Here is a 23,891-nt window from a genome sequence, read left to right as displayed (position 1 = left end):
TTAGAATAAGATAGCGCAGGCGTGACTGTATGGTATAATACTTGCTCTTCCGGGTTCAGCTAATGGCGTGAGTCCTGATTGGAAGAAGAAGAAGAAGAAGAAGAAGAAGAAGAAGAAGAAGAAGAAGAAGAAGAAGAAGAAGAAGAAGAAGAAGAAGAAGAAGAAGACATCAACAACAACATGATGGAGATAACAACGACTATGACGATAGCTACGATGAGGAAGAGGAGGAGAGGATTTCCCGTTAATCTGATGATTTGAATTATCACATCAGTTCTGCCATGTTTCGTACTTTTGCCGATTTACCAACGCATATCAAGAAATTAGAACTCGATCCTTCTCAAGCTGTTGTGTAAAATTCATCTCCATGTCTTGAAAAAGAATGGGCAAATTATATACAAGCGCCGTCATGTAACAATTCCATCGCTAAATAGTCCGTCTCATAAACCATACGGTAGTTCCGGCCACACAGATACTGCGCCAAATCGAGCTAAAGAAATTCCAGCCATACTTCAACGCATACAACATAACATCCACCGTCGCCGCGGCGGCGGTGGTGGTGGATAGCGGGTTGGTGATGCTACTGACGCTGTTGTACAGTCGTAGATGATAGACACAAGGCTTCTGTTAATCGGGTCAACTCGACTGCAGCTAACCAAAATCAACTAACGATCACGAGTTGAATTACTAACACACCACCACTACCACTACCATCGCCGCCACCACCACTGCCACCACCACCACCATCATCGCCATCATTATCATCATCACTACTACATCTAGCACAACCAAATTGATCACAGGGTTCCTATAATCACTTTTCACAAGAAACTATGGACATGTGACACATCAAACAGGAATTTTGTCAAATTCTGGCTGTGAAATCTACATGAACAAACTTTTGATTATGAAATATGCATAAACATGAGCCGCTCTCTATAACAAGAAACGAAAAAGAAAAGCAAAACAATCACTCCTCATCCTGAAAATGAGGCTGAGATAGTCTAGAATCGTTGATGAAGAACGAATTTGGAAACTTTATTGTTCGACACAAGCTACAAGGGTCTGATACTTAGATACGGAAAAAATGCTTTATATAAAATGATTAAATTGGAATCATGTTTTCAATATATATTCTTTTCTACTCTAGATACAAGGCCCGAAATTTGGGGGAAGGGGGCCAGTCGATTAGATCGACCCAGCATGCAACTGGTACTTAATTTATCGACCCCGAAAGGATGAAAGGCAAAGTCGACCACGGTGGAATTTGAACTCAGAACATAAGGACAGACGAAAACCGTTAAACATTTCACTCGGCGTGTTAATGTTTCTTATTTCTTTACTAACCACAAGGGGCTTCACACAGAGGGGACAAACAAAAACAGACAAACGGATTAAGTCAATTATATCGACCTCAGAGCGTAACTGGTGCTTATTTAATTGATAAAAGAATAAAAGGCAAAGTCGACCTCGGCGGAATTTGAACTCAGAACGTAGCGGTAGACGAAACACCGCTAAACATTTCGCCCGGCGTGCTAACGTTTCTGCCAGCTTGCCGCCTTCATGCTTTCAATATATATTGCGTATTCTGGCTGAATCGTTAACACACCGGGCGAAATGCTCAGCAGCCTTTTGTCTGATTTTACGTTCTGGGTGCAAATTCCGCCAAAGTCGACTTTGCCTTTCATCCTTTACAGGATGGTCCCATTCCCGGCAAGTTTCTTGCCGGTGCCTCCAGAGTGGAAGCAATATTATCGATAATGGCCGAAATTGCGCGCGACCCTCTGGCCGATAACCGAAGAGGATTTGGTGAATTTCCGATCGATTGTGTATTTAGTATATGTTCGTATGTTTATTTACTACGCGTTTTTAATTTTACATATATATATATATATATACACACACACAGGTATGTCATATTTTCCGATTGTTGTCTTTTTATTTAATCCTGAAAAAAAATATATATACATATAGTCATATACACACACAAAAATATAAATATGTGTTTGTGTGTCTAAGTATATGTCCGTGAACGTGTGTGTGTGTGTGTGTGTGTACGTGTGCAAGTATTACGTGTGCAAGTATGTACGTACCTTATAGCCGACAAGCGAAGATATGTTTACCATTTCTTTTCTGTCATTCAAGGTGTGGTAGGAACAGCGATGCCCCGATATTGTCTTTTTGGAGACACAGTCAACATGGCTTCTCGGATGGAATCAACTGGTGAACGTGAGTAGGAAGAAAAAAGTTTAACTAAGAAATATTTGAATCGATGACTTGTACATTTATTGTCTATACGTTCCGACAGATTTAAACGCAGATATGCTAATCGCTGTTGAGTATGTCCCAAGAGAACTTCCTTTTACGAGGACAATGTGTTCATAACACACTCTGTTCATTGGTGCAATGGTGATGTTTCGACCTGTTGGGTCTTGTCAGTCAGAAGTACCCAGACCCTTTGAGCCTAAACATACTCATGGCTTTGTTTATAATTTCGGCGAATGAAACTGTTTTTCTGATCAGTGCTGAGATCCGCCAACCGATAAAAAAATATATTATTTGCACTGTATATAGCAAGATCTGAAGCGATGATTTGTATATTTACTTTTAATACGCTCTCTCTAATGAAACATGATTGTATTTAAAGGCGATGGCAAATGTTCGAGTCTTCCTTTAGTTTATAAATTAGACCAGACGTTGGCCCTGAGCCTATAGTAGAAATAATAAATCAAACCAGATGTTCTCAAACTGACAAACCATAACGGCCCACCACCTTCAACCAGCATTTTAAGACGTGTTTTATCACATACACACATATACCCTTTTACTCTTTTACTTGTTTCAGTCATTTGACTGCGGCCATGCTGGAGGACCGCCTTTTTTAATCGAGCAACTCGACCCCGGGACTTATTCTTTTGTAAGCCCAGTACTTATTCTATCGGTCTCTTTTGCCGAACCGCTAAGTAACGGGGACATAAACACACTAGCATCGGTTGTCAAGCAATGCTAGGGGACACAAACACACCACGCATATACATATATATATATATTATATATATATAATATATTATATATATATAAAAATATATATATATATATATATATATATTTATATATATATATATATATATATATACATATATATGACGGGCTTATTTCAGTTTCCGTCTACCAAATCCACTCACAAGGCTTTGGTCGGCCCGAGGCTATAGTAGAAGACACTTGCCCAAGGTGCCACGCAGTGGGACTGAACCCGGAACCATGTGGCTGGTAAATAAGCTACTTACCACACAGCCACTCCTACGCCTGGCATCCTTCTTTATTAGACAAAATAGAATATACGTTTTCCTCCATATAATTCTTCATTTACCGCCATGATATTGAACAAGTTTTAAAAATGTTAAAAACCATCTTAATTCTATCAAATATAGCCAGCTAACTGCTATTTATTTCTATTGCTCACAGCCGCCACCACTTCACCAACCCGGGGGGTTCTTGCTTCCCCGCCCCCTCACCCCCCATGAGAAGCGAAGAATTTTTTTCTCTCTTACTTTACTTGCTGTAATGACCTCTTCTCTGGTTGGTCTCGAACTTTCATCACTCAGGTACCCCGAGCTTCTCGTCTTTCCATCTTTCGTCACTCTTGGTGTGTCTAACCCTCCGCCCATTCAGCCACTTTTCCTACCCCTAACCATTATCCCCACCCCAGAACATCGGCTCTCTGGACTCTCCTCCCTACTCGTGTCTTTCCTGCAGATGTTGGCCTCCAACAGTTAAATCGAAGCAAATTTTTAAAAAATGGAGGAAATGGGCTGACAGAAGCTCTGTGGCTTAATCGATAAAACAGCCATCCTACAAACGATAGATTTGAGGCTCGTGTCACATCAACGGGCCTATAGTTCTTTATTACCCCAAATTAGTTCCTATGATTTCTTTTATCACTTATCCAACGATCGTTTCGAAATTTTTCATTCTCAGCTTTAAGAATCCAGTTAAGTCAAACATCATGCGACTGTCTCCGCACTGCCACCGGCTACATTATCAGTTTACGCGGTGAGACAGATATTAAGGTGAGTAGAATTGATCATATTTTGTACCCTAAGCGGTTCTTTGTACTGGGATACGATTGGTTGTAGGGTTATTATATTTTCTGTTGATGAAATAACACTTCAGTGCCTGCAATCACTCACGAACGAGTATGCCTCTTTTTTTTTCATCTTTTACTTATTTCAGTCATTAGACTGCAGCCATGCTGGGGCACCGCCTTGAAGGACTTTTAGTCGAACGAATCTACCACAGTACTTAGTTTTCTTTTCCAAACCTGGTACTTAGTTTATCGGTGTGTTTTGCCGACCCGCTAAGTTATGGGGACGTAAACACACCAACACCAGCTGTCAAGCGGGCGGTGGTAGAAGACAAACACAGACACACACATATCTATATATATGTGTGTGTATGTGACGTGTTTTATATATGACGGGCTTCTTTCAGTTTCCGTCTACCAAATCCACTAGCAAAGCCTTGGTCGGCCTGAGACTGTAGTAGAAGACACTTGTCCAAAGTGGAACACAGTAGGAATGAACCCAGAACCATGTGGCCGAGAAGCAACTGCTTCTTACGCTGTACCTCGTTAATTATTCTGAGTTGCTTACCTATGTAGTCGTGAGTAGACATGTAACGTCTCGTAACTTTCACCCTTTGACCCTGCGGCACATCTAGGGCGTGACAGCTTTGGAGTAAGAGGGGAGAGAGAGATAGAGAGAGAAAGAGTGTGTGTGTGTGATGAGCATGGGTTTACATTGGTGTGGAATGCAATTAAGCGGAAAACATCTTCAATATTGCTAGGTAAGGCAGGGCGACAAGCTGGCAGAGTCGTTAGCACTCCGGGCAAAATGCTTAGCAGCATATCGCCCATCTTTACGTTTTGAGTTCAAATTCCGCCGAGGTCGACTTTGCCTTTCCTCGATAAAATAGGCACTGGGTGGGGTCGATGTAATCGACTTCCCCCGAAATTGCTGGCCTTGTGCCAAAATTTCTTCTCCTCTTCCCCTCCTTCTCCAACTGCTTCTTAGCTACCTTGTTTTACTGTATACCCTTCTCTCACAGTCTTCCCCTCTCTCTCTCCTCTCTCCTTCTCTCTCTCTCTCTCTCTCTCTCTCTCTCTCTCTCTCTCTCTCTCTCTCTCTCTCTCTCTCTCTCTCTCTCTCTTGCTTTGTTCCCACCTTTGCTTTGCTCACAATCCTCCAACTCTGTGTATTACTTTCAGCCATGGCCTGCTTTTCGTTTCCTCATCCTTAGTCACCAATCCACATGCAACCAAGTAACTTTATATGGGTTATTATCAATGGTTAATTGATCAACAGAGAAGTTACTTGACTGAAGGGTATTTGAAACAAATTTTAAGTATGGAAAATCAGTCGTTTGTGGAACGGAAACGAATGACTTCGGGTAGGACCTCACGTGAAATCAGCTTTGATTATATGCTCAGATAAATTCATTCATTTTTTTTTCCCATTTGTTTTAATCCTTATTTTTCATCAACAATTTTAACAGACCAATCAAAAATATATTCCCTTTCATTGTTCCCAAGAAGTAGTTGATAGCGTTTATTACCTATGTAACCTAATTAATTAGCAATGGATTATGTCCGAAAACAATAGCCAAAGAAAGAACGCGACTGAGAAAGATCAAGAAGCAATTATTATTGACTGCAAAGAGTTTCTCTACCAGAATGAAGAGCAGATTGTGTGATGCATGTGTACGAAGTTTGATGTTGCATGGTTGCGAGATGTGAGCCTTGAATAGAGAGAATTGCGAAGACTACAAAGAAATGGAATGGAATGCTTCTTTGATTATGTAATGTTGGTGTGTACGAACGACGGGCGCAAAATAACTGAAGGAAACTCTGGATATAAGAGGGATCAAGTGTAGTGCGCAAGAGAGAAGAAAGCCCCGGTGTACGCATTTGAAACATACGGGGAATGTAAGTTGTATAAAGAAGTATCGAACGCCCAAAACGAATGGATCCTGTTGAAACGAGAGCCCTTGAAAGACCTAATACAAAATAGTTAAGACTGATCTTGATATGCTGGACTTCATTCAGAGCACAGAAGACCACGATGATTAGAGACAAGTAAGTGCAAACATAGCAGAACGAACGTCAAAAACTGTCATAATGATGAATTCTGGGATATATAATGTATCCTGTATTTGCGTCTTTCGCTAATTATGTTCCAGTAAAGCAGTGGTTTCCAAAGTGGGCGGTACTGTTCTCGGGGGTGGGGGTGGGGGCGTGGAAAGATCCAGGGGACGCCGAAGAAAAGTGGGGTGATAATGGGGTGGCGAAAAGGGGTCAACGGATGTTAAGAAAAAACAAAATAGTGGGTTATTTAGGGTAAATTTTGTTTGTGAAATACAGTTGTTTTGAATTTGTTGCAGAAAATGGTCTATGTTTGTGGTGGTGAGTGGGGGGGCGCAAGGAATGTGGCCTGGATGCCAAAGGAGCGGCAACCCGAAAATATTTGGGAAACACTACTATAAAGCCTCCCCTTACTGCACCTTTCCCTTCGTTACCTTCTGCTTAGCGGTATTTCGTCTGTCGTTACGTTCTGAGTTCAAATTCCGCCAAGGACGACTTTGCCTTTCATCCTTTCGGGGTCGATAAATAAAAAGTACCAGTTTTGCACTGGAATCGATGTAATCGACTTAATCCCTTTGTCTGTCCTTGTTTGTCCTCTCTATGTTTAGCCCCTTGTGGGCAATAAAGAAATATATCACTCATCCTATCTCCTAGTTACTGTGCAATGCAGCCTGTATAACGAGATATGACATTAGTTCTACCATCATTCTATCCCCACCCACCCAACTTCCTCACTCGTCACTCTTCTTCTCACTCCTCTCATGACAATTGAATAAAGAGTGATGACGTCGGACGTGTCTGTTCTTAATATTACCTACAACCATCATCACCATACTGCCAGTCATCACTTCCTCTCCCTTCCTCTGGTCATTCACATCTGACACTCATTCATCATTATCTCTTACTTTTACCATTAGCCATCACTGTTGCTTGTCCATTACTCTCTCACTCTCTCTCACTCTCTCGCTCTCGCTCTCTCTCTCTCTTTTCCCTCTCCCATCATCTCTATTTCTCTATATCTCTTTTACGGACAATCATCTTTATTGCTATCCACCACTTTCGTAAAAGATGGAAGTCTATATATTTCTTTATTGCCCACAAGGGGCTAAACATAGAGGGGACAAACAAGGAGAGACAAAGGGATTAAGTCGATTACATCGACCCCAGTGCGTAACTGGTACTTTATTTATCGACCCCGAAAGGATGAAAGGCAAGTCGACCTCGGCGGAATTTGGACCCAGAACGTAACAACAGACGAAATACCGCTAAGCATTTCGCCCGCTGCGTTAACGTGTCTACCAGCTCGAAGTCTATAGCAAATATGTTGCGAGTGAAAGAACCTGTTTAATCGAGAATGTAAAAAAAGGAGAAGGCAAAGTCTTCAGTGTGAGTCTGTGGTTTGTGGGGTCAACCGCGTCCTCCGCTTCATTTTTTGTTATTCACTCATTCCCATTTAATTGTATATATTTTAATTGTTTGTTTATTCACGTTTCGTCTCATTCGATACCCTGACCCCGACGTTAGTTTTGTCCCCTCTTTTTCTCAACCTTATGGTGAATAAAGAAATACTCTCTCTCTCCCTCTCTCCCTCTCTCTCTCCCTCTCTCTCTCTCTCTCTTCATTCTATTGTCCTGCCTCTACTTCATTCGTTCCCCCCCTTCCCTCATCACGCCATTCGTGCTTTGTTTCTCCTCAATCTCCCTCACCACTAAACATGTAGCTACCATCACTGTTTCTCAACCATTACACCCTTCTCTACAACCCTCTCATACTTACATGCGTTTTTTGTCTGATCCTATTGTTCCTATCATATCTCTCTCCCTCTCTCTCTCTCTCTCTTCTCTCTCTCACTCTCTTCCTCTCACTCCCTACTCTCTCTACTATTCAGTCTCTAAGGAGTGATACCTTGAATGCACGATGACAACGTAAGGCAGTAAAAAGACTCTTTAATCTTGCCGGGAGACAAGGCGACCTCCCTAATGCTGGTGCCACGATAAAATACACCCAATATATTCTGTTAAGTGGCGGTGCTAGGAAGGACATCCAGTCGTAAAAACCAAGTCAAAAATGGGACAAATTAGTAAAATGTGGTCCCTGGTTTCTCTAAGATGACAGTATCGCCACATAAAAACTCTATCGGATCGTAACAACCAGTCCAATGCATGCCAGCATAGAAAGTGGACGTAAAACGACGACGATGGCGACAACGATGAAGACGGTGTTGTGCATTAAAAGCACGACTGTGTTCTTGGTTGTTGTTTTTTTATCAAGGCTTTTTTCACATTTTCGTATGAGTTTCTTGCACTTTGTATAAAAGAATAAATATTTTGGATCTATCACTAACGTTTCTTGAATCTTCATAGTCTCATCTTCAGAGTGAAGTGTTGTTGGCGTCAATTTCTATTCACACGCACACTCTCACACACACACGTCTAATACATGCTCATACATGCTCTGATAAGCAATGTTTACTCTTTTCTTTTTCTTCTTTTTTTTCAATTCCATAGGGTAAAGGATGCCAGAAGACATACTGGCTTAAAGGTAAACTTGGATACAACAAACCATTGCCAGAATTCTGAGAGAAAACAGAGAGAGAGAGAACGGTTTCAATTCTAATGCTGTTTTGTATCTTACCGTTCTTAATGTAACTGATGACACTTAAACTTAAGAGGAAACAGAATCGGCTGAACTGAACGCACGTGACATTCAATACTAACTACTTTATCACATTTACCATAAATATATAAACAATGTATTATTGTATTGCCTTAAATTTTAATAAATGATATCGCATATTGTAATAAAATCATATTTATCTTAACAATATAATTATACCAGAAACATGTTATTATTAAACAATACAAGAAAGCAAAAAAAAATTAAACCATTATTATTATTATTATCATTTGTGGCTTCCTTTCATTATAACTTTATTTCAGCTGCCTTAGTACCGGGCATCCTCCGGAGGCCAAGAACAGCAAGGGCACTTTTGTTTTGCTGTGCATGCTAAAATTATCGCCACATTTATTCCATTTTAGATGGAGAATGTTTTCCGTAGTATATGTGCTGTACCCACCAAGGTTATCTTTTATAGTTCACGGAGATTGGAGCTACCAGGGAGTTGCTTAATATACTTCTCAGCTCCCTTCTTTATCATTTCCAACGCACCAATTGCTACTGGTATTATCGTAGTACTAAGCTTCCACATTTTTGTGATTTCAATTTGCAGATCTTTAGATTGAGAAAGCTTTCCGTATTCCATTCTTGAAACATTTTGATCCTGTGGAACAGACATATCTATTAACAGGCAAGTTCCTCTGTTGTAATCCTTGATCACAATGCCTGGTCGATTGGAGTTGTAAGAATTAATACTTCCTTCTCCAAGCCTAGATTCGAAACTGAATCCAAGAATTCTCGGTCGTCCAAATCACAATGATCAACAGGCGCAAAAAAAGGTTTTCTTTGTCCTGTCAAAAATTGATTGATCATCTCCCTTTGACCTGCGACCTCAGCATGTCAGGCGAAGTTCAACTGGGCAGGGGCTAACCTATTTAGGTACAAACTCTTCTGCAGTATGTCTGTCTTTCTAGCTGCCACGTTTATTATAAATACTGTAGTGAATCAAGAAAGCGAGGCAGACAGACGAGAAAAGATCTACGATACGACCCAAGGTTTTGGCAGACCGCAGAGACCGAGAGAAATGTTTGAAGTGCCACGATAGACTACTCTCAAATGAACCACGCACACACGCACACACACAAACATATTCATTCCTATGACTTCCACGAATATACTCGGTATTTCTAGCAACTTGTAGCAGTTGCCAACATTTTGTATGGAGTGTACCTCTAACGAATCAAGTCCTGTAAATAAATACTTTTCAATTATGGATCGGTTTACGTATTTGTTTACATACACACTTAACCACTACATAGTCAATGTCTTTGTTTTGGGAAGTTCCAAAGGATGGTGACGCCTTCACCGTTTACTACATCCTGTGGATGGTGCCTGTACCACTTATCATGGGATTTAATTTTGTGGTATTTACAAGCATTCCAGTGGATATACTATCTTAGTCTGTCATGTCTTATGAAGTATTCCTTTATAGTGAGGATTGGGCAGCTAGGAACAACATGATCAATTGTCTCTGAATTTTTCCACAAATTTAGCACGTCTTTAAGAACGTTTGCAGGGTAGTTTCTGATATGTAAGCTCTGATCTTGCACTGCAAAAACAAAACCTTCTGCTTTTGCCCTTTAGGCCTGTACCTTGTAGCCGTTGGTGTGTTAGATTTTGATCAATATCTGGCTTAGACAGTTGGTTGGGATATTTTACATGCAGGAGTTTACCTTGCTAGTTTTCATCGATATTATTCATGCAAAGCTTCTGTGCTTTTTATTTGATGTTTTTTTTGCATCAATGATAGGTCTGTCACTATTCGAAACTCTTTGGTCTTTCTGATTGTTAATTTTTAAATCAGGAGAAGTAATGATAGGTCTGTCAGTACTTGGGTGTCTTTGGCCATTTCTATTATTAACTTGTAGCCCAAGAGACTTTCTAAATTTCTGACTTAGCTTCATGACTATAGCTTGCTTGGAATCTTCATGCTTCAGTGCCGTTCGTAAGAGCACATCACTTGTTGTATTAAGGTACGTTTCAAGGCAGGCCTATTATTGCTGATTTGAAGGACTGTTAAAGCTGTATCAAGCCTCTTCCATCTATTTTTCTTGGGAGATAAATCTTGTCTATATCTGATTTTGGATGGTGCATTTGATACCTTGTAAAGATTTTACGGATCTTTCTATCCATATTCTGCATGTCAGTGAGACTCCACCTAATGATGCCGAAGCTATATGTGGTTACTGATATGGCCAGAGAATTGATCGCATTGATTCTGTTTGCAGCATTTAATTCTGAGTTTAGGACCATTCTTACCCTTCGGTAGCATTCCTTGCGGATTTTCTCTTTCATTTTAGAGTGCTCGATACCATCACCTTCATTGGTTCCTAGGTATTTATATACTTCGGATTGGTCTAGGTTTCGAATAGCTGTGGTAGTATCAAGTTCTATGTCTTCTGCCTTGAAAGTAGCCTTTGCACATTTATCAAGTCCGAATTTCATAACTTTATCAGAGCTGAATTCTTTGCCAATATTCAGGAGCTCTTCTAAGTCTTTATCGTTTTTGGCAAACAGTTTTAGATTATTCAGATAGAGGACCCGACTTGTATTGATGACTATGTGGCAAGAAGCAAGCAAATTTGTGAGGAGGACACTAGTCGATTTCCTCAACCCCAGTGTTTCACTGGTACTTAAATTTATCGACCTCGAAAGGATAAAAGGCAAAGTCAGACACGATGGAATTAGAAATCAGAATGTAGTGACAGGCAAAATACCGCTGAGCATTTCATCCAGCATGCTAACGATTCTGCCATCTCACTGCCTTACACTGGGTGTTAATAATGATAGGAACTACAGACCATTTCTAGAAACCTTTTAGGTCAAGCAGTTTTGAACTAACAGAGTTACCAAAATTACTCCTTATAAATTGCTCTGTTAAATTCTCATTTCTGTTATTTCACTTCAGCAATGATACAAACATTATACCAGTTACTGAGAAAAAATTTTTTTACCAAAGAAAATACCTTAAAATATCTGAGATCTATTGTACTTATTTTATATTAAAAATTATTCCATATTTAAAATTGTCCTAAAGAAAACTACCATTTCATCAGCCATTAAACTGGTCCTCTGACAGTTATATCTGTGCAATCTTTTGTTTCTATATTTCTGGTCCATTACACTGAGTAACATTATACTTTATATTTTTCACTTTGATCAGTGTTATTTCTCGTTTGCTTCTATTTAGAAATCAAAGGAAATGACTACTATTCCCTTCAAACATTTTGCTTTTATAACCTTGACATCTACGTTTTGAAACCGACCTATTTTCTAATCCATTTCAGACAGATTCGGTGCTGAGTTGCTAAAGCTTAAATATTGTTATAGCAAATATTCTGAACAGTACCATAGATTTGCTTGTCAGTTGCTTGACCTTAACCACTTGAGCATGTTCGTTAGTCACTGTCAATATATGTGGGGAGAATTCACAAAAAAAAAAAAACAAAAGACGAGGACAGGTGGTGTAGACAACAAACAGATGTATTAGTATAACGCTCGGGAAGTGAAAAAGTCTTTAACGTTTCGAACCTACGCTCTTCCACAGAAAAGAACACAGAAAGAAACAAGGAGAGAGCTTCTCTGATCATGAACAGGAGTAGTTGGGGAACATCATAGTTACGTGTTGACATGAATTCTTTGGGGTTCAAGTAAATGTAACAAAAGTAAATTTTGAAAAAAATATAAGCCATTTTTCATACTGAGGTAAACAAATAGGAAATGGATGGAAACACTCCGTCGGCTACGACGACGAGGGTTCCGGTTGATCCGAATCAACGAAACAGCCTGCTCGTTAAATTAACGTGTAAGTGGCTGAGCACTCCACAGACACGTGTACCCTTAACGTAGTTCTCGGGGATATTCAGCGTGACACAGAGAGTGACAAGGCCGGCCCTTTGAAATACAGGTACAACAGAAACAGGAAGTTAGAGTGAGAGAAAGTTGTGGTGAAAGAGTACAGCAGGGATCACCACCATCCCCTACCGGAGCCTCGTGGAGCTTTAGGTGTTTTCGCTCAATAAACACTCACAACGCCCGGTCTGGGAATCGAAACCGCGATCCTATAACCGCGAGTCCGCTGCCCTAACCACTGGGCCATTACGCCTCCACAAATAGGAAATAACAGTTACTACTCAAGGACAAAAATCATGTTACACTGTGTAATTGACCAGTGGCTAAAAAACAACAATTGTGGTTTCTAATTTCAGCTCAAGGCCAGAAATTTCGAGAGTTGGGGCCGGTTAGTTGATACTAACAAATCCATAATTTGATTGTTTACTCTTTTACTCTTTTACTTGTTTCAGTCATTTGACTGCGGCCATGCTGGAGCACCACCTTTTAGTACTTATTCTATCGGTCTCTTTTTGCCGAACCGCTAAGTGACGGGGACGTAAACACACCGGCATCGGTTGTCAAGCAATGCTAGGGGGACAAACACAGACACACAAACACACACACATATACATATACATATATATATATATATATATATACGACAGGCTTCTTTCAGTTTCCGTCTACCAAATCCACTCACAAGGCATTGGTCGGCCCGGGACTATAGCAGGAGACACTTGCCCAAGATGCCACGCAGTGGGACTGAACCCGCAACCGTGTGGTTGGTTAGCAAACTACTTACCACACAGCCACTCCTGGTTCTTTATTTTTATGAGAACTCTTTTGTCTGCGAGATAGCATGCATTGACAAATATGTTCTACTCATAGAGGTGGTCATGAGATGTGCTAAAAATAACAGCTAAATAGGCCTTAAATCTCACACACCCAGATTTTTTTGTGTTTTGGTTTTTGCACAAGCGTATGAATTTCTGTATGTACTCTTTTTTACATGTTTCAGTCATTTGACTGTGGCCATGCTGGAGCACCGCCTTTAGTCGAGCAAATCGACCCCAGGACTTATTCTTTGTAAGCCTAGTACTTAATCTATCGGTCTCTTTTGCGAACCGCTTAAGTTATGGGATGTAAACACACCAAGCATCGGTTGTCAAGCGTTGTTGGGGGGGGAAAACACAGACACACAAACATATACACACACACACACACAACACACACAACACACACACACATATATAATATATATATATATATATATATATATAATATATACATATACATACATACATACATATATATATTATATACACATATATACAACAGGCTCTTTCAGTTTCCGTCTACCAAATCTACTCACAAGGCTTTGTTGGCTCGAGGCTATAGTAGAAGACACTTGCTCAAGGTGTCATGCAGTGGGACTGAACCCAGAAACATGTAGTTTGTAAGCAAGCTACTTACCACACAGCCACTCCTTACAAATATGCAATAATTTTCTGAAAATTCCAAAAAATATAAAAGCTTCAAGGGATTGTATGGCACCAATATTTCGTTAGTTTATGATTGACAATACTTGCTGTTACACACAAAATGACAGCTTCCAAATCCTGATTTCTGCCTGGGTAAAAATGATCAAACTTTAAACCTCTGTAACTTTCCAAAAAGAAATTTTCTGGAAAAAGTGAAATATCTCCTGAGATTCAGTGTGAAAAATTACACCAATACTCCAAATTTTAAAATTTTCACTAAACTTTGAAATTTCCACAGGTGCATCCAAACTGAAAAGATTCCATCGATAACAAAATGATGAGAGGCAAAGTCAGCCTCTGCAGGATTTGAACTCACAATGAAAATAACCAGAATAAATATAGCAAAGGTTTTTTCCCCTTTTTTGTTTGACTTCGATATTTACCAGCTAGCTATTTAGCAATAACAACAGCAACAATAACTACGAACTCAAGAGAGTTGGTTATTGCTTGTCCACCCACTGAATTGAATTTGAATGCGTAACTTAGTCGACCTACTTTTTCGTATGGCTATTATCTAATTATATAACATGTTGGGAATGGCACACGATTGTATTTATTTATGATCAGTTTTCAGTTACTTTATATACCCTGACAGACAGACAGACAGACAGACAGATAGAGAGAGAGAGAGAGAGAGAGAGAGAAAGAAAGAAATAGATAGATAGATAGATAGATAGATAGATAGATAGATAGATAGATAGATAGATAGATAGACAGACAGACAGACAGACTGATAGATAGATAGATAGATTAATAGATAGATAGATAGAGAGAGAGAGAAATAGATAGAATGGTAGATAGATAGATAGATAGATAGATTAATAGATAGATAGATAGATAGATAGATAGATAGATAGACAGACAGACAGACAGACAGACTGATAAATAGATAGATAGATTAATAGATAGATAGATAGATAGAGAGAGAGAGAAATAATAGATAGATAGATAGATAGATAGATTAATAGACAGACAGACAGACAGACAGACAGAGAGACAGACAGACAGACAGACAGACTGACTGACTGACTGACAGATAGATAGATAGATAGATAGATAAGAATTGACCATTTTTAGACTAGGCCAAGTCTAACTTAACATCATACACACTCACACAAACACACACACACACACACAAAGAGAAATAAGCTAGTATGCGGTGACTTTTGGAAAATTCCACCGATACTAGGTCAAGTTATAGTAAATGTGTGCATGAATCTACCAGAGCATGCTGAATGGTATCTATCTGTCTCTGTCTATCCTTCCTTCCTTCGTGCTCTCTCTCTCTCTCTCTATATCATCATCATCATCATCATCATCATCATTTAACGTCCGCTTTCCATGCTAGCATGGGTTGGACGGTTCAACTGGGGTCTGGGGAGCCCGAAAGCTGCACCAGTCCAGTCAGATCTGGCAGTGTTTCTACAGCTGGATGCCCTTCCTAACGCCAACCACTCCGAGAGTGTAGTGGGTGATTTTATGTGCCACCGACACAGGTGCCAGACGAGGCTGGCAAACGGCCACGCTCGGATGGTGTTTTTTATGTGCCACCGACACAGGTGCCAGACGAGGCTGGCAGTCGGCCACGCTCGGATGGTGTTTTTTATGTGCCACCGACACAGGTGCCAGATATATATATATATATATATATATATAGTAAGAGGAGATATATAACTATCCAGGCAGATAACGCATTACTCTTTGTAAAGTGTCATTGGTCCGTTTTAAGGCATATTTCCTAAAAACTGCCATCCAATATTATGGTTTATTTCCTGGCTGCTTAGAGTGGGAAATCATATTACTGATAATAAGGAAACTGAAGAATTTGAACATTCAAGACTTTCTGCTTGGCCTATTCATAATAATTGTCCGACACATGTTTCAATTGTATCACTTGCAAATTGCTGCATATTTATATGAAAGGAATTATGCATAATTTGTACAATCTTTTCAGGGTGAACTAAAAACATCATTGTTCAAAGAATAATTTTCCCCATTATTAGTTTGAATCAGGCTTGGTAGTGCCATACGAGCACCAACAATATGAACTTTTTGAAAGTCCAATAGATCTGTCATTTTACTCTTTTACTTGTTTCTGTCATTTGACTGTGGTCATGCTGGAGCACCGGCTTTAGTCGAGCAAATCGACCCCAGGACTTATTCTTTGTAAGCCTAGTACTTATTCTGTCGGCCTCTTTTGCCGAACCGCTAAGTTACGGGGATGTAAACACACCAGCATCGGTTGTCAAGCGATGTTGGGGGGACAAACACAGACATGCAAACATACACACACACACACACACACGCATACATATATATATGTATATATACATATATACAACGGGCTTCTTTCAGCTTCTGTCTACCAATTTAAATGGCATTCAAAACATTGCATACGACCCACTGCCTAGATGCCGTAAGCTTGCTGAAGCATGCTCAATGTCTCTGTAGCAGACTTCCTAAGTTTAACACAAATTTCACATTGGATCTTTGTTCCTGTCCATGACAAAATCGCAGACTTACAGCAAACACATGATCACAAAAACACAAATTTCACAACTTGCAAAGTAAACATAACAATGTCACTTGGCACGCTGTCTCATGGAGATTACTACTAATTCTCACTGCACATGCAAACATGTGCTGCCATCTTTTGGCATGCTACGGAACTAGTCCTGGAACTTTTTGATAACACCTATGCATATATATTATGTGTATTATTAAAAACACAACAAGAATAAAGTTTAATTTTTTTATTAAAGATTTTTTTTAATATTTCTTTATTTGTCCCTTATGAATGTTTTGGAACAATAAAACAATAACATTCTTAGATCCATTAGTCTAGAAATATATCAAGACCATCTCAGCCTGATCATCAGGACAAATTGATGGTTACACTGTTCATGTGCTTGGCAGTAGATTGTAAAGGACCATAGCAATAACTGATAAACTCAGTAACACTTTATTTTAAAATTATACAATAAAATCTGGATAGGTTTCATGATATACAATTGTATATGTTTATATGTGTGTCCATGTACAAGTGTTTGCATGCAGAGAAGAAGGAGAGAATTTGTGTGTGTGTGTGTGGGGGTGTGCGCACATGTGTGTGTGTATGTGTGTGTACATGCGTGTATGTATATGTGTGCGCACACATGCGTGTATGTGTGTGTGTGTGTGTGTGTAAATATGTATGTGAACATTTTCAGATCTTGTATACATAAAAAATTGGAAATATGAGATTTTTGCTGGGGGAAACTAAATTTTTGTTATCTTGTTATCTTGAGAATTTCTCCTAATAAAGTATGATTTATATATAACCCTAGGGCATTGTTTCTCAAAGTCAGCTGCAAGTACCACCACTGGAGTGGGGGAGTTCAGAAAAGGGTGCAAGGACATAACAAGTGAATAAAATCTGCAAAAAAATTTTAATTAAAGCTTCTTCTGAACATACGCCATGTGTTTGTGTTATAAACTTTGTCCATGGGATGCACTTTCTTTTCTTGGATTATTGAAGTGGAATGTGGAACAAAACAAGGTTGAGAAACTCTGCCCAAGGGATTTAGTAAGCAGATAGATATAGGATATATACATAAACCATATATGCCAGCATATAATACAACTGGATGTACAGGATGGTCCCCAGGATTTCCATTTAAATTTTTGAGCTATACTTGTTGAATAAGACTACCCCAAGTTTTCGTGGAAAATAGCTTAAGCACCGAAGGTGTGAGGTTCACAGCTAAAGGAGCCATGTGAGTTGTAGCTTCCCCGGTGGCCCCTTAAGCCTCTGTTTTTCTTGTATTTCAATAGCATATTAACAATGTTTCAATCAGTAAACTTTGTATGCAATAATTTTACAGTCTTGGTTGTTTAAAATTTATCCAGTTCTTTTCAAAAAGTGACCGAATATTGTAAATTACCTACTATAATACACATCAAATGTATGTGGCTGGTGTAACTACTACTGTTGTGATATAACTTAGGCATCAGTTATTTTACAAGAACATGGTGTCAAGTATACCATAATAGCATCATTTACTTTAAATGGATTTACAGATTTACATATGGTATGTATAATATTATATCGTAATATATTAGAAATGCTGTTATATAGTACACTGCTAGTATTTGCTTTAATATGTAAATTTTGTCTTGCTTCAGAAGACTATTGGTCTTGAAACAACGTAGCCGTTTTGACACTGCTCATGAACCACGTATGCTACATGCTTCTCAAGAATTGACCAGAGTGAAATGCCTCTTCTCATTGCACATTTTGTCCGGGGCATACTTCTGGATTAGTCTTCCTTTAATCTCCAAACTCTTACCATCTTCTTAGTTACACCAGCAGCACGGTTGTTGTGGGACTTGGCCTATGCCACCACTTTCAGCTTAAAACCAGCTTCATATTTCCTTCATTTATCACTTGGAGCCGTGAGTTTTACAGTTTTACAGTTGCTGGAAATTAGTGTTCACCCAGTGAGAGTACTGCAGCTTACGAAAGACTCACAACTTGAGCCTTTTCAAGAAACTCTTTCTGTAAATGTTTAATAGTATCCAATAACTGTAACCCTCTCTCTCTTTCGGAGAGGCACCGAGCAGCTATACGCACACATACACACACGGCAGTAACTTCCACCTACCGAATTCAATCACAAAGCTCTGGTTGGCTCGGGGCTATAGTGGAAGACACCTACCCAAAGTGCCACGCAGTGGGACTGAACCCGAAACCATGTAGTTGGGAAGCAAGCTCCCTAACCACACAGCCATGCCCGGTTTATTGTTATTGGTCTGACTGACACGAACTGGCCAGTCACAGAAGGTACCAGTACATAGGTTTGCTACTATAATCTACACTTGTCCTGAAAGCCCTTGGCTGGATGAGCACTGTATGAGAGAGTGCTCTAATGAAGCAGTATAAACAGAACAGACCCTGAGGTCTGGGCTGATTGTTTACATTTTCTGATTGTCAACTGTTGCAAATAGTCCACTAAGTTTACTGTGCAGTTATTTTAATATAATCTTACTATTAATCCAGCCTCCCAAACATACATGCATCAGTAGAAAATACTGTGCTGTAGAACCATAGGATTCATGCGAATGCTTTATACTGTCCTCCATTGACATTGGGGTTTCTCTAAACCACAGGAAGTTAAGGTTCAGATTTTATACGGGGTATATAAGATAACCCTTAGTTTGGGGATGATATTTTTGAAGTTCAAATTCTATCCAATATGCCAGTATATACGGTATGTGTGAGAGAGAGAGAGAGAGAGAGAGAGTGGGAGAGAGTGAGAGAGATGGGTTACCAGTCAAAAGGCTTGTTAGGCCAATCAATATTCAACTATGCATTCAGTACAATAAGTAGAATGGAGATATAGTTTACTAGTGTTAGTCAGACAAACAACTTTAATCCATTTCAACAGAATCTATGAACAGTTTAAACAGATGTAAGTTTATCCATAGAGCTACACTCAATAAACCATATATATATATATATATATAATATGGATTCACTGTGACTATCACAGTAAGCTCTTCATTTGGAATAGGCTATCAGTTTACATAGTAATCAATTATAATGCAGTGTAATATAATGTGTCTATGTAACAGAAAATCCAGAAAATTTGAGCAGTAAATTATCAGTGAGGAGTAAATAAAGCATAAAGTCAGGACATGTGAGAAGTGAAGATAGATTTTGTTTCTGAAATGACTTCCATATGATTACAGCTGTTTCATAACCTTTTGAACATAATATTTACATATGTGAGAGAATTTATAGAAAACAAAACTATGTCAGTAATCAACAGCATGCCCGGTAAACTTCAACATTTTCACCTTATTGTAAATATTAAAGAAAAAACTAAAATGTCTTTTATTGGCAGGAAGAGATAATTCATGCTTCTCACTCGTTCTTAAATTTCCATATTTCAAAAATAAATGTTTTTGTTCATTTATTTTTTTTTTGCATTCCTTATCCTGGAAGACGAAGGCACCGGAGGTGAGAGTATAAAATGGAATATGGTTGAAATAAGTCCAAAGACAAGGGAGTGACAATAATAATAATAATAATATTAATAATAATAGTAGTAATAAAAATAATAATAATAATAATAATAATAATAATAATAATAATAATTCTTTCTATTATAGGCACAAGGCCTGACATTTTGGGGGAGGGGACTAGTTGATTACACTGACCCCAGTGCATAACTGGTATTTAATTTATCAACCCCCCCAAAAGGAATGAAAGGCAGTCAACCCCAATGGCATTTGAACTCAAAACGTGAGGACAGATGAAATACTGCTACGTATTTTGCCTGGCATGCTAGCAATTCTGCCTTAATAATAATAATAATAATAATAATGGGTTCAAATTTTGGCACAAGGCCGGCAATTTCAAGGGATGTTTAAGTCAATTACATTGACCCCCAGTGCTCAACTGGTACTTATTTTATCAACTCCAAAAGGACAAAAGGCAAAGTTGACCTCAGCAGTATAATAAAAGTAATAATGATAATAATAATAATAATGATTTCAAATTTTGGCACAAACACATATATTTCAAGGGAGGGGATAAGTCAATTACATTAACCCCACTGCGCAACTGGTACTTATTTAATCAAACCCACCGCACTCCCAAAAGGATGAAAGGCAAAGTCGACCTTGGCAGAATTTGAACTTAGAACTTAGATGGTGCTAAGCATTTTGGTCAGCATACTAATGATTCTGCCAGCTTGCCAATAATGGTTTCACAGTGTTGGTACAAGGCCAGCAATTTCAAGGGACAGGGTAAATCAATATCAAGGACCCCAGTGCACAACTGGTATTTATTTCATCAACCCTGAAAGGGTAAAAGGCAAAGTCAACCTCAGTGGAATTTGAACTCGGAATGCAAGAGAGACAAAATGCCACTATGCATCTTGTCCAGCTGGCTAACGATTCTGCTAGCTTAATGATAATAATAATGATGATGATGATTTCAAATTTTGGAACAAGACCAGCAATTTTGAGGAGGGGTAAGTCGATTATTCAACTGGTACTTTTTTAATTGACCCAGGAAGAATGAAAGGCAAAATTAACCTCAGTAGAATTTGAACTCGGAATGCAAAAGACAGACAAAATGCTTAGAGGCATTTTGTCTGAAACACTGACAATTCTGCCTCAATAATAATAATAATAATAATAATAGTAATAATAATAATAATAATAGAGATTATGTAAAAAGTACAGCTTGGACAAAGCACGGAAATGATACGAACATGAACCAGAAGGAATCACCGAGAAAAATTAATATAAGATATTGTGGGATTTTATGATCCACTGTGACTTCCTAATTAATGCTCGGAGACCAGACATTGTTGTGGTAGATAACGGAAGAAAGGAAACCAAGATTATAGATATTGTAATACCTGGGGATGCATGCATAAGTGACAAAGAACTAGAAAAGATTGAAAAGTACATAGTACTAAGAGACAAAATTGGCAGGAATCTAGACTATGAGGAGAGTGTCGGTCATTTCTGTAGTTGTAGGGGTGCTCGGAGCACTAACAGCCAAGTTTGAGAAATATGTCAAAGAAGTCGGAATTGACATGAGAGTAGAGCAAGCCCCCCCCCCCCAAAAAAAAAAACTGCTCTGCTGGGGACAGCTAAGGATTTCGAGATTGGTACTAAGATGTTGAATGTCTCCCGTGATAATTAAATCCAATTATCAAAGCATATAATCTGTTGGAAAGAGACTTCTGTGACAACAGACTGCTCTGTCTGCTCTCTAAGAATCGACCAGAGCAAACAAGACCAAGTGAGGAGGAGGAGGAGGAGGTGGTGGTAGTGGTGGTGGAGGGGAGGAGGAGGAGTGGTTTCAATTTTTGGCACAATAGAAACAAACAGGTGCACAAACAGCTTGCTCATATTCACATGTGTGTGTGTGTGTGTGTGTGTGTGTGTGTGTGAGTGTGTGTGTGAGTGTGTGTGTGTGTGTGTGTGTGCACTGTGTAAGTATGAAGATCACTGTATGTAACTATGTATGTCTATCAATTGTATGTTTGCATGTGTCTCAGTGTATGTGTTGTGTGTGTGTGTGTGTGTGTGTGTGTGTGTGTGTGTGTGAGTGTGTGTGAGTGTGTGTGTGCACTGTGTAAGTATGAAGATCACTGTATGTAACTATGTATGTCTATCAATTGTATGTTTGCATGTGTCTCAGTGTATGTGTGTGTGTGTGTGTGTGTGTGTGTGTGTGTGTGTGTGTGTGTGTGTGTGAGTGTGTGTGTGGTGTGCACTGTGTAAGTATGAAGATCACTGTATGTAACTATGTATGTCTATCAATTGTATGTTTGCATGTGTCTCAGTGTATGTGTGTGTGTGTGTGTGTGTGTGTGTGCATGTATTAATGTATGTTTGTACGTGTATCAACATATGCATGTGACATCATCATCATCATCATCATCATTTAATGTCTGTCTTCCTGTGTTTGTGTATTTAAACTAATTGACCATTAAATAAATATAAAAAATATATATATATATAAAAATCAATAGAAATATTTTATAACTTATGAATTACATATTTCATATTTATCTATCATTTTTTAAACATGGTGGGGGGTGGGGGTGGAAAATGGGGGTCAGCGAAGCGTAGAACAGTGTAGGACCTGTAAGAGGGGTACAGGTAGATTACTGAAATGCTGATCACTGTGACCGACCAGGCTATCAGATGTTGCCACACATCACTGGTCACAATGCGCTTCACATTGTTTTAGCCTTCAAATGACGCCACCCTGCTGACTGAGCGAGCAGGCCAGAAATACTGATAACTTCTATTAATAAAGCTAAACAAGTATACCTCTGCATGGTTGCTCGACTTGCTAGAAATAACAGCTGTTGAACATCATTCAAATTACACCTTTTATTTATTTGTTATTAAAATATTTGTAAATAAATATTTGTTATTAAAACAGGTTAGTGACAGGAATGACATCCAACTGTGAAACAATGCCTTAGAAATATATTTGCCTAATTCAACCACCTTGAAAAAAAATAAAGAAAAAGAAAAGGACACATTAGATAATATAGTCCTAGGTAGACAAAAACCAAAATTAAAATAAATAAAGGTGCAGGAGTGGCTGTGTGGTAAGAAGTTTGATTACCAACCACATGGTTCCAGGTTCAGTACCACTGTATGGCAACGTAGATGGGTGTCTTCTACTACAGCCTTGGGCTGAGCAAAACCTTGTGAGTGGCTTTGGTGGACAGAAACTGAAAGAGGTCCCTAATATGTATGTTTGTGTGTGTCTGTGTTTGCATTTGTCCTCCACCATCATGTGACAACTAGTGTTGGTGTGTTTATATCTTCGTAACTTCTGTAGTTGTGATACCTGTGCCGGTGGCACATAAAAAGCACCATCTGAACGTGGCCGATGCCAGCGCTGCCTTGACTGACTTCCGTGCCGGTGGCACGTTAAAAGCTCCAACCGATCATGGCTGATGCCAGATTCCCCTGGCACCTGTGCCGGTGGCACGTAAAAAGCACCCACTACACTCGCAGAGTGGTTGGCGTTAGGAAGGGCATCCAGCTGTAGAAACACTGCCAGATCAGACTGGAGCCTGGTGCAGCCCCTGGCTTCCCAGACCCCGGTCGAACCGTCCAACCTGTGCTAGCACAGAAAACGGATGTTAAACGATGATGATGATGATGATGAACTT

At 39.2% G+C, this 23,891-nt stretch overlaps 1 protein-coding gene and 1 long non-coding RNA gene across 2 annotated transcripts; one reads left to right on the top strand and one right to left on the bottom strand.

Moving 5' to 3' along the window:
- The first annotated feature begins 2,149 nt into the window (after positions 1–2,149).
- LOC118766490 (guanylate cyclase 2G-like) lies at positions 2,150–8,901 on the top strand. Its single transcript, XM_036509872.1, has 3 exons — positions 2,150–2,229; positions 3,979–4,070; positions 8,647–8,901. Exons 1-3 carry the CDS (start codon positions 2,163–2,165, stop codon positions 8,716–8,718), a joined length of 231 nt encoding a protein of 76 aa, XP_036365765.1. The 5' UTR covers positions 2,150–2,162; the 3' UTR covers positions 8,719–8,901.
- Positions 8,902–9,501: 600 nt separating this feature from the next.
- Positions 9,502–13,356, bottom strand: LOC118766491. The gene is made up of 3 exons (XR_005002428.1): positions 13,346–13,356; positions 12,985–12,990; positions 9,502–9,750 (listed from the first exon to the last, which is right to left on the bottom strand). It is a non-coding gene; the product is annotated as an uncharacterized LOC118766491 (long non-coding RNA).
- Positions 13,357–23,891: the final 10,535 nt, after the last annotated feature.

This window comes from Octopus sinensis, linkage group LG16 (genome assembly GCF_006345805.1).
Source record: "Octopus sinensis linkage group LG16, ASM634580v1, whole genome shotgun sequence".
NCBI lineage: Eukaryota > Metazoa > Mollusca > Cephalopoda > Octopoda > Octopodidae > Octopus > Octopus sinensis.
This window is presented reverse-complemented; position numbering and strand designations above follow the sequence as displayed.

Bases quoted from the DNA above. Each gene is read 5' to 3' on its own strand.
- LOC118766490 (XM_036509872.1), top strand. From the start codon at position 2,163: ATGCCCCGATATTGTCTTTTTGGAGACACAGTCAACATGGCTTCTCGG. The intron at 2,230-3,978 runs GTGAGTAGGAAG...TTTCATTCTCAG, and splicing joins GATGGAATCAACTGGTGAAC to CTTTAAGAATCCAGTTAAGT. The intron at 4,071-8,646 runs GTGAGTAGAATT...TCAATTCCATAG, and splicing joins GCGGTGAGACAGATATTAAG to GGTAAAGGATGCCAGAAGAC.